Raw genomic sequence first — 14,956 nt, 5'->3', positions numbered from 1 at the left:
CCATTCTTTTAACTGTAATCAGTGGAATTTGGAAAAAAAAAAAAACGTAGCCTTTATTTAGCACCTGAAGTTAGATATTCAAAGCCTGACTAGTCATTCCTCAAGCATTTATTAAACACTTAGTAGTTGTGCTAAGTGCTGGAGACACAAAGAAAGGAGGAAAAATCTCTTCAAGGATCATACATTCTAATGGAGAAGACAACCTGTCTATAATTACATTTAGCATACAAATTATATAGGAGATACATACACAGTAAATAGAAGTAATCTGAAAAGGGAAACCATTAGCAGATGTTGGGAAAGAAGGAAGACCAGGAAGGGCCTCCTGAAGAAGGTTGGGCTTTGAGCTGAATCTTGAAGGAAATCAAGCAATCTAAAAATCTAAAAAAGGTAGAGAGGTTGGGGGACAGAGCATTCCAGGGATGAGGACAGGAAATGCAAAGGCAGGGAGGTGGGAGATGAGACTACAGATAGGTCAGCGTAGCTCAATCAGAGTTCATGGAAATGGAGTGACATGTAAGCATATTAGAAAGTAGTCCGGGACCAAGTTAGAGAAAACTTTAAATGCTAACAGAGTATTTAATATTTCATCCCAGGGATAATAGAGAGCCACTGGAGCTTATTGAACAGGAGGGCTGTATGGTCAGACAAACAAGATGAGAAAAGGCCCTTTGGAAGCTGGATTGGGGTGGGGAGAGAGCTGAGGCAGGAAGACCAGCTAGCTTAGGGTTCTTTGCCTAGGACCCAGGAACTATTTTAAAAATATTTTAATAGTTGTATGTCAATATAATTGGTTTCCTTTGTAATTCTGTGTGTATTATATTATATGTTTAAATACATTATTTTGATAAAGATTTATATGTATCTCTATCTATCTATTATATAGATTTCATCAGACCACCGAAGTGGTTCGTGATACCAAAATGGTTAGAGAACTTCTACTTTAGATTTCTTCTCTGTACAGCTCATCAAATTTTTCAGGTGGTAGATTGAGAAGCCAGTGTACAGAGCCAATTTCTCCACTATCTGTGGTTAAGAGTGTATATTAAATTAAATGAATTAATATTTTATTAGAGAACCACAGAATTTTGTAACTGCAAGACAGCTTTGATCCAGTAGCTGTTTAGTAGTTGTATAAACTATTGGGTTATCCTAGCTAAAATTCTGCTTTCTGCATCCCCATGAATTCTAGTGCCTTGCTTTGGTTGGTAATTTCCAATTTATTCTAAACATAGCTTGATAGTACATAGTTATTTGCATGTTGTTTTCCCCTTTACATCGCGAGATCCTTGAGAGCAGAGACTATTCTCTTTTGCCTTTCCTTGAATACCCAGTGCCAGTCACATAATACGTAATAGTCACGTAATAAGTCTTTATCCCCCTGACTGGAGACTCAGGACTTAGGAAGGGCAAGATTGTAAGGAGTGATGGAGACCTATAAAGAAAGAGATGAAACAGAGAGCGAAGAGAGGGAGATGGGTTCTTATGACAGTGCAATTATGTGGCCATTTTACTATATCATTAGTTATATGAATGTAAATATATATATATGAATTGGTAGGGTTTTCTTAAAGCAAAAAACAAAACAAAACAAAATGAAGTCTCTTAGTCTGAGAAGAATAGTACAACAGGGATATTTGGGTTATTGAAAGAAACCCATTAAGAAATCCATGTCAGTCTTCCAAAGTATTGCCTTATGGGGGTCACAAAATCTTAGTCAGTTTATGATTTTAAAAATGAGTTTTTGAAAAAGGATTACTATACCCAGGAGGGGAGCCTTTAATGCCAAAGTTCACATCAGAGTAACATTTTATAACATCCATTCATCTAACGACCTGTTGGAGTAACTGCTGAGATATTCCTTAAGTAACACCCTGTGGATTCTTTGCTATTATATTATCAAATTATAAAGCACTTAGGTTGTTTATTCATTTAGTTTGCTGAGCTCTCTGAGCATTCCTAACTGTATAATTTTGACTGTCAGTATGCCTGGTACTATGCAGCTACAAGCTCTGGGTTTTTCCATTCTTGACTAAATTTGAAAAAATGGAAAGGGTCCAGCAGAAGGAAAGGAACTTAGGGCTTATTTAAATTAAAGTGGCTTTAAATATATTTTAAGAGTGTGTGTGCTTTTTTAACCATTTCTATCACAGATTTACTTCAGTTAGCAAGGGTGAGAGGCAAAGCCCATATTTCTTCCTTTTCCTTTAGGTTGGGAGCTAACTTTTGCCACATGCTTTATAATTGTATCCTGAACTGATCCCAAGAAACACAGAATCATAGGATCAAAAATCGTGAAATTTTCAAACCAGAAGGGACCTTAGAAGTCATTTAGTTCAACGTCTTCATTTTATAGATGGGAAAAACAGGCCTGGCGACATGAGGTGACATGAAATTAATTTGAAGAAGCTGGGCTGAAGTGGGTGGATTATTTTCTAGGGTTGAGGCCAGGGTGAGAAGTGCTGAGTAAGAATGAGAGCTTCCAGGCATCATCATCTGCTTCTCCATCAAATAGCAAGCATTTAAAGGAGACCTTTTTAGTGCAAAGATTCCTCGTGGTCCTTGGATTCGAGTTAAAGGAGAATCTCTGAGGGGATTTTCTTTCTTACTGACCAGAAGAGGGTAGAATAGTAGAGGTCTAATTCCATCTGGCAGAGTAGGGATGTGCATATAACACCTGTTGGTGCCTGCCTCCACTCAAGCTTCTAATGTTTGCCTCTGCTTATATTTTCCTCTGGCTTGCAGAAATTTTCTTGCAAAGTGATTTTTATGCAGGAAAAAACAACAACCCCAAAGCATAGAGAGTAGGATTTGTGTGAAAATTCAATGGAACGTCTTTCTCTTTCTGTCTAAAAAGTTTCAAGGAGGAATCCCTTTTTATATAACTGTAGGATAACATAAATATTTTAATATATACTTTTCTGAAATATTATGATGCAATTAATGATAAGCATGAGGAATATAAAGAAATGGAAAACTATGTGAAATAAAGTGAAAGCAGAAACGGGACAAGAGTCTCATTGACTGAAATCTCAAAAAAAAAAATGTTTACTCCAACACAGAAGTGACTAGACAGAGAAAGAGTTGAGACAGAGGAAGTACTATACTGTGAGGCTAGTTATAGTTGAAATTTGTGCTTTAAAATGTAAATAGTTTAATTGATTTAGATCAGGAATTCTTAACCTTTTTTGTCTCATGGCCCACTTTGGCAGTCTGGTAAAGCCTATAGACCCCTTCTCTGAATAATGTTTTTAGATGCATAATATAAAATACATGATTATAAAGGAAACCAATTATAGTAAAATACAGAAATATGTATTTTAAAAGTTCAAGGACCTCTGGTTAAACATCCCTGATTTAAAACTATGCCTCTTTCATTCAGCCTAATAGAATCAGGACCTTGGGGGCAGCTAGGTGGTGCATTGAGTAGAGCACCCGTCCTGGAGTCAGGAGGACTTGAGTTCAAATCCGTCCTCAGGCACTTGACACACTTACTAGCTGTGTGACCTTGGGCAAGTCACTTAACCCCAATTGCCCTGCCTTCCCCCCTGCAAAAAAAAAAAAAATGTAAAAAAAAAAAAGTATCAGGACCTTCTTTAGACCATACCAGATAGACAAGTAGCAAAGGTCAATGTGTTTTGTAGACTGATCTCTACCACTCCCTCAGAATTTCAGATGGAAATCTGCCTTTTCAATCATCTTCATTTTCAGATGATTTGGGGCATTATTTTGATTGATAGGACATACTAGACTCCCCAGAAATGTGTGTTCTGGTTGCTTAACAAGGTCACCCACATGTCATATGAAGTGAGGGTAGGGGTGGTTAATCATTTTAGCAAATCCTTTTAGCAAAGCCCCCAAACTACTCCTGATTTCGCCTTTCTAGTAACATGAATATTTCTTTTTCCTTAGTGGGACTTTGCCAGTTACAAGGTGTTTATCCATAGACTAACATCATAGCATTTACTTAGGTAGCTGAATAGGAGTCTGACCTAGTCACCATCTTGCCCATTTCTGCCCTTCAGTGATGATGTCACAGCCATCCATTAGTAGGGCACAGGTTTCCAGTTATTGTAAAAACCCCCTCCCCCCAAAATGGTGATGATTTACTCTTCTACTTTCTATACTTACTTGTGAAATGACTCACCCCAGATTAGGTTGGGCAGTTTTTGGAACCCAGCAAAGCTAGCTGCCCCGTGAAAGTAGTCAAAACTTTGGTTTGGGCATCCTTGGCATCATTTTCTAACCAATTAAGTTAATAGCCACAGACTTGTTATAGCTTAGTTTCTCACTGTGAAGATGTAAATAATAATATTCAGGAGTGAGTAGCCCCTTCAAGTTTGAGTTTCTAATGTTGGAAAAAAAGTACTAAACACCAGTGCTTATGCCTGTATAATGAACCTCTTGTCTCTAAAACTTTTAAATCTCTGTGAACTAAACTTGCATTTCTATTAGCCACCATGTTGCAAAGGTCTTTTTTCCTGTTAGCAGCTTACGTGGCTTTTTAAAGGACACGTAAGGCAGATTTCTTCCTCTTTAAAACGATCCATACATTCCTTGTACCTTGGTTATTTCAGTAATGACTTTTAATGCTATACTGTGCTTAGGCCCAAATGGTTTCATAGCCTATACTTTTATGGATGATTTTATAGGTAGATCTAGATCTCTACCAGTTTAATAATTCACTTATTTTCCTTAGGGCAGCTAGGTGGTAGTGGATAGAGTGATGAACCTGGGTTCAAGGAAGACCTGAGTTCAAATTTGCCTCAGACACTACCTGTGTGACCCTGGGCAAGTGAGCCCTGTTTGCCATAGTTTTCTCATTTGTAAAATGAGCTGGCGAAGGAAATGGCAAACTGCTCCAGTATCTTTGCCAAGAAAACCCCAAATGGTATCATGGAGAATCAGACAAGATGGAAATGAATGAACAACAACATTGTCCTGATCTTCCCTTTGTCTCTGCCATTTTCAGAGCCTAAGAGAATTTTGTGAATGAAAAGTGAATGAATTAATGAGAAATCATTTACTAAACCCTTATTATGTGCAAAGTGCTTTGCTTTTTTTTTTTTTTGTAAATGAGAAAAATAGCTAAATGATTCAGGTTGTCTAAAGTCTACCTTTTTTCTTGTTTAGAGAAGAGTGTTTAACTTCATTTTCTTCAAATTTAGTGATATAATCCTTGTTACAATTAGCAAACATTCCATTGGCTCCTATGTGAATGATTACTTATGTCTCTTCCTGCTTCTAAATGACTCTGCTCTTTCCTAGAGGTTGAGAATTGAATGTTATTGTAAAAAAAAAAATACCGATAGCTTGTTTCCTTGGAGTTAGCGTGGATCAGAACAGCTATCTTTACAGATTTTGTTTGAAAGCAAAGTGAATTCATTTTAACTTTTCTTTAGGCTGTTACATAATGAAATAGTCAAAGAAGTAGTTCTCTGGAAAGTCTGATCCATGTAAAGCAGGTTCATCTGTAAAATGAGGGAATTGATTTAGATGTTCTCTAAAGTCCCTTTCAGCTCTGAGTCTGGGTCCTCAGGTGTAGAGTTGTAGAGTGTTAGAGGTGTAGTGGGAATGGTTTTCTTGGTTTGCTTCAACACTCAGCTCAAGCTTTGATACCTTTCCTTATTCCTTCAGCTACTCTTGCCCTACCTGAAAAAATTGCCTTGTATTTATTGTGTTCATATTTTGTACACCTGATCCCTCCTAATACTAGTGCCTTTGCTCTGTTATTTCCACTTTATCTTGCATGTAGCTTGTTTGCATGTAGTTATTTTTGCCTTTTGTCTCCTCCATTAGATTAAGAGCACCTTGATCAGAGAGACTTTTACATTTCTTTGTATCCCCAGGGCTTAGCACAGTGCCTAACACATAGTAGGTATTTAATAAGTGTTTACCTGCTGACAGGTGTATGTTGTGTCCCTTAATAGAATATAGGTTACTTATGAGGAACTGTTGTTTTTTGTTTATCTAGAGAGCCTAGCATAGTGTCTGGTACATAGTCTGGGCTTAATAAATCCTCATTCATTGATTTAACTCTAGGAATACACTTGGTCCAAACCAGAGGTGGGGGACCTGCAGTCTTGAGGCCACATGCAGCCCTCTAGGTCCTCAAATGCTGCCCTTCAATGGAATCCAAACTTCACAGAACAATTTTGTTTGGATTCCGTGAAAGGGCCACACTTGAGGACTTAGAGGGACACATGTGACCTCGAGGTGCACATTTAGGGTTCCCTACCCTTGGGACATTAGAACGTCAGGGGTTGTATGCGGCATAGTCTTATACAACTTTCAATCCCTTCCTGTCGTGGGCTCATTATGGCTCTAGTCCATGATGTCAGAGCAGCAAGAATTACCAGCTGTGCCAGTCCCCATAGTGGTTTTGTGATGGAGTACCAAGTAGCCATTAGAGGCTAAAACTGAGACTGCCCCACTCCTTTTCACTTGTAACATAAGTTGGACTGGAATTCACAAAGCTAAGACTAGCCAACTGCGGTAAAACAGTGCTGAAGTATGTATTTCAAGCCCATTTTAAGTATAGTAATTCATAAATTCAAATGATAGAGGGGATGTAAGTTTCTGTAGTCCTATAGCCAGGTCAAAAGACAACTACTTTTTTATTTCAATAAAGGAACATGAATTGGGATTTTAGATTATTGGTGCCCAGTCCTGTATTTGCTATATTGCAGGTTGTCTCCAGTGAGTAATCTTGAGAATTGTCATGAAATTATCAGTAAACAAATATGTTAAGAAAAAACCTTTTAATTTATTTGGATTTTAAATATCTCTCAGTACTTTGGGGGAAGGAAGAATCCAATAAAATCCGGCAAATCCATCCAAAAAGATTTTTAGGGTCTGAGACTTTAAATTATGGGGAAATTAAAATTTGGGCCTACACTGAATCTGGAATTTGAAAAAAGAGATACCATTTCTTCATTTTAATATAAAATAAATACCCTAATCTCCTTTACATCTTTTAAGATCCTCTTGTCTCTTCTGTGATACCAGTCTGTTGCCAAGTTTTGTTGATTTTACATTTCTGATATTTCTCCCATATTCCTCCTTTTCTCCTTTGGCACTCTCACTACCTTGCTGCCGGCCCTCATTACCTCATGCTTGTGGACTATTCTAATAGCCTTATGGTTGGTCTCCCTGCCTTAAGTCTTTCCCTGCTACATTCCATCCACCATTTATTGCTATCATGTGATCTTCCTAAAGCTTAGGTCTGACCATGTCAGCCCCCCTATTCAATAAACTCTGTTGGCTCCCTATCACCTTGAGCATCAAATAGAACATCCTGTTTGTAGTGCAGTGCTCTTTATGACCTGCTCTCCCTTTGCAGTCTTCTCTTTGATCAAGTGACCCTGGTCTCTTTCCATTCCTCACACAAAACTCTCTTGATTCCATACATTTTCACCAACTGTTCCCCATTCTCTCCTCTGCCTCATTGGTTCCCTAACTTCCTTAAAATCCCACCTTCCATAGGAAGCCTTTCCTGAGCTCATTTAATGCTGGCACCTTCCCTCTGTTGCTGCTCCCCTTTAGTTTATCCTGTATCTCTTGTTTGCACATTGCTGTTGACACGTTTTCCCTCCCATTAGACTGGGAGCTCCTTGAGAGCAGAGCTTGTCTTTTGCCTTTCTTTGTATCCCATGTGCTTAACAAAGTGCCTGGAATATAGTAGGCATTTAATAAATGTTTATCAAATATATAAAAAAACAGAGAAGGTGGAAATCCTCCATGTGGCACCAATACAAAGAAAATGAAGAAAGATACAATTTTCTTTTATGGTTTTTTAAAACCTAACCATAAGTATGTACTTCTAAAGTATATGGTTGTGTTTTGTTTCGTGACTGGATATTTCAGAACCCGTCATCATCGTTGCATGACCTGCTAGATGTTTTTAGCCCTTAGAAGCTTAGAAGTGGCTGTCTGGGTGGGAGAAAGAAGAGACCTCAGAATGGGTAGAGTTCATTTTATGGCCCCCGCCCCCATCTTTTTATTGTTCATGTGAACCGAAAATCCTACAGCATAAGAAGAGGGACAGAATTTTACAAGCTTTTCCCTATTTAGGGTAGAGATTTGAATTATCTAACAATCTGTTACAATACACCTATCAGAGCTGTTTCATTTTTATTGTCTTCTCTCCCCATTCGTTTTACACAGGTATGCTCGCGCGCACGCACGCACACACACACACACACACACATTTTCAAGAGTCAAACTTAACATATTTTAAAATTATGAATAGCTGTTAATTGGTAGTATGTGAGAGGAAAACACTACACAACTTAGTTCTACTTAAAGGGATATGGGCCTGGGATGGTGCAGGGGGAATACAATGGGGAATAGGGAATAAGGCCTTGAATGTGTTAAGATGGGGTGGGGTGCATTTTCTCCCCTTGAGCTTATAGCACATCCTCATGTAACACTGTAAATAATTTTTTTCCTTTGCATAAAAAAAGTACAATTTTTTCAAATGAAAAATTATCCTATATTGAAAGGTAGGAGGTGATTACTGTTTTTAAGAGTCTGAACAGTGATTTATACTTTATTACTTCAAGATCCATCTGTACATAGATGATTTTATGGGAAAAATTAATTAGAGGTTTTAAAAATGGGAGATATTTTTCACAAGTCGTAAAGGTCTTAGCTTTGTATTCAATTTAGGGGAAATGAAAAACAAACCTAGGTAAAGTTTATTAATCTATTAGTATTCCTGAAATTTTATCTTATTTTTAAAGTGTGAACTAAAATAAGTCTAATGTCTTTCTAGTAGAGGAATCTCTATGAAAGAGAGCGACTCTTTGAAAAAGCTATTTTCTTTGCATTTGAGATTAACAGTTGGGGTTAACACTGGCTACAGAAGAATTGACCTAGGATGACAAAAAGACGATTAGTGCTTTTGAACCATGGGACTTGGCACAGAGAAATGTCATTGTGATGATAACTCTGCAGTCATTTAGTCTAAGGAAACATTGAGCTTCACGTTGTAGTAGACATTAATTCCATGGAGTAATGGATACTGCTTAGGGCCTAGGAGATTGCAGTACAAAACCTTGGTGTTGTTGAGTTCTTTCTGCTGTTTATTTGAGTAGTGACTGACCAGTCATCCCCCTTAAACACAAGGCGTTTAACTTCTCATGGCTGCTGTTGAAGTAGATACAATAATTATTTAGGAACATGGCAGTTAAGCACCCCGAAATTCTCAGGTCAGATGCTGAGGATGGAGTGATTTTAGTTGATGCTAGTAAATAATGCCTCCCTTTTAAGGACTAAGACTTCATGTGTAATTATTCTTTAAGGTTTTGCTTACAATTTAAAATGACTAAAACTCCTTTAAACTGTTATGTACTTTGTAGTATCTTTCCTTCTAGCTGGGTGACTGCTGGTTCCCAAGATAAATGTGTCTAAACACAAGCTTTTCCATGCATCGCCAGACTCTGATTTTTGCCAAACTCACTGGATAATGATGCAATCTTGTGAAGTTGGTGTTAGAGTTCATCACCATGGAGGTGTTTCTGTCAACAAAACCTTAACTTTATGGTCCTTTAATAATTGATTATACAGAAAAAGCAGGGGATGCTTATGAAGGAAGATTGGTTTTATTTTTAAACACCTCTCACAGTTAAGAGTGACGAGATGAACTGTTACAAATTTGGGACTATGAAAACTGACCTCATTGAATTAATATAGTGGTTTTAGAGTTGAAAAAGTGGTGATGGGCTGATTTGTCTTGGAACTCAGTCTACTTCAGGAACTCACCACAATGTAGTGGGTCTCCCAAAAGTTTCATTTGGTCTTTGGACTGAGTGGATTTCATATGATCAATAAATCCTGTAATCCAGGCTCAAAATATTTTAGGAATTTGAATGGATCAGTTGCTTGTAAATTATTTTTTTTTTTATTTTTTTGCTTTTTGGCAGGGCAGTTGGGGTTAAGTGACTTGCCCAAGGTCACACAGCTAGTACAAGTGTCAAGTGTCTGAGGACGCATTTGAACTCAGGTCCTCCTGACTCCAGGGCCGGTGCTCTACTCACTGTGCCACCTAGCTGCCCCATAATTGCTTGTAAATTATAAAGGGCACAACTGGTAACTAAAGAAGAATCAGTTCAGATTTATATATATATATATATATATATATATATATATATATATATATATATATATGAGATTACTCTAGGCACTTTCTCCCCCCCCCCAGTGAGTTCATTCTGATTACTTTTGGCTTTTATTTGCTTTGTTGAGATTAAAAACAAAAAATAAAACATGCCATAAGCTTCTTAGTACAGTCTAGTTATAAGAGGTGTGGTATCAAGGAGAGAAACTCAAGTCTTTTGTGAACTAAATTGGAAGGGAGTTACATCTCTTTGAAACTGGTTCAGTGACTGTTCTAAACACAAAGCTTGTTATATGACAATAGTTGACAGTGTGGGTTGGATTTTTTTTCTTTTTGTATTTTTGGATGAGTCATAGAAAATTAATAAACCATTAGTCATCCCTAGAAAACTTTTAATTTTAGGCTGGCCACAGGCCTATTTTTCAAAGATGGTATTTCCTATCCTTATTTGAGGTTCAGAAGATGCAAACCAACTTTAACAATAGCTTATGTAAATAATTCTGAAAAGAAATAGAAACACATTTTAGACTATCTCTTCTTTGGGGATATTTGTGCCATTCATCCACTTCTTTTAGGGTGGATATTCAAAAGTAAACAGGTAGTAGGTCTTATTTTAAGGGTAGAATTAATAGACACTTTAAACATAAAATAAAATTCTATTGTACATGCAAAAATATAACACAAGATGACCAAAAGAAAATCCAGCAAGCAATGGTAAAAATAACAAATTATTTACTGTTTTATAATGTTAAAATATTTCACCAAGACAAATTGCAGTCAAAATTAATGTGAGTTATGGAAAATGAAATACATAAAGATGCATTTATACAAGTGCAGACTAAATATTTTCCATACAGGTAGGTAAATAAAAAACAGACAAATGATATACAGTAAGTGCACACTTGATATGACTATGCAGGCAAAACTTAGTTAGTTTTATATATTCTTGTACAGTTCATGCACAAATCTCTCCCAAAGTAAAAGTTCAGTCTTTTTTAATTTGGAGAGAGGTAAGAAGAAAGGGGGTGTAAGTTCCTTGTAAGAATGTCAGTGTGGATGATGATGATGAGGGGTCAGTTATATATATTACTTACTGTAATTTGTGATTGTCGAGGGAGAGGAGTAGTTGTTGGAGTGATAGTAATACTGCTGGTGACTTTATTTGTTGCTTTGCCCGCTGTTCCATTAACTAGGGCTGGAGTTCGGTTATCTTGAGGTGGAGTGGAAGGACTGGCAGGCCTCACAGGACTGGCCACAGCTTGCATGTAAGGGCTTCCTAAGTGAATGTGGATTTTGTTATCCTCAGTAGTTATCACGCTTGAACCATTGCTGTTTGACCTTTGAAACTGCCATCCTGACTGTCTCTCTGGGGAAACTCTGAAGATGGCATGCTTGGCACCTATCTCTACTGGCTCTGGTGACCGTCCCTGTTCTGGGGAGCTTGCTGAGCCAGTCACAGCCAAAACATGAATGGGAGACATTGTCCTTTCGGGAGTTATAGAACCACAGGATTCTGGGGTTGGTGCTCTGGCAAAGGTAGCCATGGTAATAGGGGATGTGCCTTGCTCTAAGTTTATGGGGCTGTCAGTAGAGGGTTTTGACTTCACTGGTGTTATGGAGGCATTTTGAATAATGGTTATTCTTTGCTTTGGGGTACCACAGTTGGGTATCACTGCAGTGCTTGTGTAAGAGTGAGGACTTTCTGTGGTAGGACTTGTGATTTCAAGAGTGGCTGTATTTTGCCCATGGTCCGGAGTAACCTTTATGTGAAGAGGTTGACCAGGTGTGTGACTTAGGACTAGATCCCCAGGTTGCACATAACTTCCATTTTGTTTGGCTGGTATTTTTCCATTCTGAGGATGGCCTTCCTTGGATTTCATCCAAGGGATCCATAACTTTCTGTTGACCGGATGTGCAGTAGATGCATTACATTTGAGGGACACCGTTGGCTCATCGTCGTTGGGATCTTCATCCTCGTTATCACTTTCCTCATATAACTGCCCATTAATTACAGCTCGTTCCAAAGGAATGAGACTTTTGTAATCGGGAGGTTCATTGTCTGCTGGTTCAGTTTGGACTTCTTTAGAAAATACCTGAAGGTCAGAAATTCTTCTTCCATTAAGACTGGGTCGGAGACTCTTACTGAAATGCCGATACCGCTCTAATTCTTTAGTGAGGTTTTCAATCTCTCTTCCTAAGTCCCTGTTTCTGTTTTCTTGTTGATTGAGTTTCTTTTGTAGAATTGTATGGTCACCCTGTAAGTGACATATTAGGTCTTCAGTTGCCATGTATTCATGAATTTTCTCCTTTAATGCATCTACCTCCCTCGAGAGGTGACCAGACTTGGCTTCTTCCTCTTTAAGCCTTTTGAAAAGCCACTGTTCCTGACTGGACTCTGTCTTTTCTGCTAACTTGTACCTAGCAAGTTCCATTTTAACGTCCTCAAGTTCCTCTGACAGAAATTTAGCCTTGTCTCTTTCATTAGCATAGCGTCTCTCAAGAGACTCATATTCATCTTCAGTTTTCATGAGATCATCTTCAATAGCTTTCATGTCTTTTAATTTATGCTTCAGTCTCTCCACCTCTTGGGAAAGCTCTTTAATCTTATTGTTTTCTTGGTGCACAGCTATTGTTGACTTACCAGTCTCCTGTTTTGATTTGTTTTTGAGAAGATCTTTCTCAATAGCTTCTAATGATTGGAGTCTCTTTTTCAGGATGTTAACTTTTGACGAGAGATCGTTTCCTTTCTCTTCTTCTGCTTTAAGCTTGATTTTCAGTTCATCCCTCTCTTTAGTCACATTGTACACCTTTTCCTCTACATCCGTTTTGGACTTTAGTGCCCTTTTGCTTTCCTCAATTAACTTCTCGGTAACCAAAGTCACTTTGCTTTGTTCCACTTGAAGCTGAGATGTAACCGCTTGTAGTTTATCTTCTGTCTGCTTCATTTTTTCACTCATTGTTTTCCGTTCATCAACCAGCATCACTGTCAGTGTTTTCAGTTTAGTTAAATCCTCTTTTAGGGTGAATTCTGTCTTCTCTAGCTTACTCTCAATGGTTTCTAACTCTTTGATTCTAGCTTTTAAACCATCCAGTTCTTGAGACAGTTGCTTTGTTGTCATCTTTTCTTTTTCTAGGTTGCATTTCAGAGCGTGACACTCCTGCTTGCTTTTGCCAAAGGCATCTTCCAGTTTTTCTAAATCCATAATCCTTTTGTTGAGTTTGTCAACCTCCAGTTTAAAGTCCTTACTCTGCAATGTCTCCTTTTCCAGCCTTTGGTGGAGATCTCGGCACTGCTCTTCCATTTTTATGAGTTCTTCATCTTTGCCTTCCATTTCTAATACTCTTTTCCTGAGTTCTTCCACTTCTGCCAGGATGCTGGAATTACCACCTTCTCCCTTGTTGATCTTTTCTCTTATTTCTTGTAGTTCTTCTTCCGCTTTTCGTAAAGACCTGTTTGTCTCCTCCAGCTCATCGATTTGGCGGCTGAGTGTCGCTAGCTTCAGCCGGAGCTGCCGGTTTTGGCTGTCCTCATTGGTGAGTTTGGCCATTATCGTGTCCTGGCTCTCGTGTAGCTCTTTGGCTTGTCTTTGTAGTTCTCTTTCTAACCTGCTTGCTTTGTGCTCTTCTTCCTGAGCTTTGGCTTCAGCAATGGCTAGTTTCTCGTGTGCTTGCTCAGCAGTTGTAGTCAAGTCTTGGATTTTCTGACTCTGGAGGGTGAGCTGTTCAGTGAGCCTCTGTTGTTCATCCACGACCATCAAAGCAAATGATTTCAGTTTGATCAGTTCCTCCTTGAGTGAGGTGACTTTCTTCTTGTTCTCTTGTTCTCTCTGTTTGTGGAAGGCCGTTTCTTGGTCTATTAGCTTTTTAAATCTGAAAAACACAAAGTGCATTCTGTTTTACTACTTTTGCTCTAGTGGATTGTTGGGAGTAGTTAATCATTCTATAATTTTGGAAATTGACATCACTGGCTAAAGGATGGCATTTGGGAGACACTATGGCGTGGTAAATAAATAGGGTGCTGGATTTTGAATCAAGAAGACCTAGCTTCAAATCCTGCCTCCTGTTCTTAGTAGCTTTGTTATCCTGGGCAAGCCATTTAGCTTCTCTGGCCTCATCAGTTCTTCATCTGGCACATATTTGGGGTTGTATAAGTGATAGAGTTAAAAGTGGTGGCCTTTCAAGGTCCTTTCCACCTACAATTCTGTGATTCTATGGATTCGTTATTTTTTGGAGCAGAGGGGAACCTTAATAACAAGTTTAGGTGCTTGCTTGGTGCTCTTACATGATAATAGTTTTAGTTTCCAAAGAATGCAGAGGGAGGAGGTAGAGGGGGAAGAGAGTCTGTGAATAAGGATGATACTGTTTGTTCTAATGTAGCCTGGAGACCATCATCTGAGGGTTTAGCTTAAGCACTTTTACTGTAATAAGTGGGAGGTTTAGCATTTAAAATCTAAACTTCCTGACTTGATAAAATCTCAAGATTCAATTTGATTTAGTTCTTTTACTTTGTTGATATACAAACATTCAAGAGGCACTGATCACAGAGGACATAATTATGAGGGTAGAAAGAACTCTAGATTTAAAGTTAGAGGACCTGATTTCTTGCTCTGCTACTTACTACTACCTGTATGAATTTAAGAGAGATACTTTTCTTCTGTGTCTCAGTTTCCTGGTCTGTAAAAATAAAATCTAGGACTTAGTGACTTCTTATGGTTCTTTCCAGTTCCAGATATGTGTATGGCACTGTGATTTTGCTGCATTGATGAACAAAAGCTAGAATTCATAGATAACTCTTAGTTCAGTGTTTTATGAAGGCAGATAGCTACTCCTCTTCCA

General features: G+C 38.2%; 2 protein-coding genes across 2 annotated transcripts in view; one reads left to right on the top strand and one right to left on the bottom strand.

The window, feature by feature from the left end:
- Nucleotides 1-14,956, top strand: part of CMSS1 (cms1 ribosomal small subunit homolog) — a 434,878-nt gene that overhangs the window by 20,860 nt on the left and 399,062 nt on the right. The window lies entirely within an intron of this gene.
- Nucleotides 10,835-14,956, bottom strand: part of FILIP1L (filamin A interacting protein 1 like) — a 36,447-nt gene continuing 32,325 nt past the window's right edge. The window contains exon 2 of the mRNA XM_036744977.1: nucleotides 10,835-13,990. Coding sequence (XP_036600872.1) covers nucleotides 11,194-13,875 — 2,682 coding nt within the window. The 5' untranslated portion in view covers nucleotides 13,876-13,990 and the 3' untranslated portion in view covers nucleotides 10,835-11,193. The remainder of the gene's footprint in view (nucleotides 13,991-14,956) is intronic.

Source organism: Trichosurus vulpecula, chromosome 2 (genome assembly GCF_011100635.1).
Source record: "Trichosurus vulpecula isolate mTriVul1 chromosome 2, mTriVul1.pri, whole genome shotgun sequence".
NCBI lineage: Eukaryota > Metazoa > Chordata > Mammalia > Diprotodontia > Phalangeridae > Trichosurus > Trichosurus vulpecula.
The sequence above is the reverse complement of the archived record's forward strand: the minus strand, read 5'-3'. Positions and strand labels throughout refer to the sequence as shown.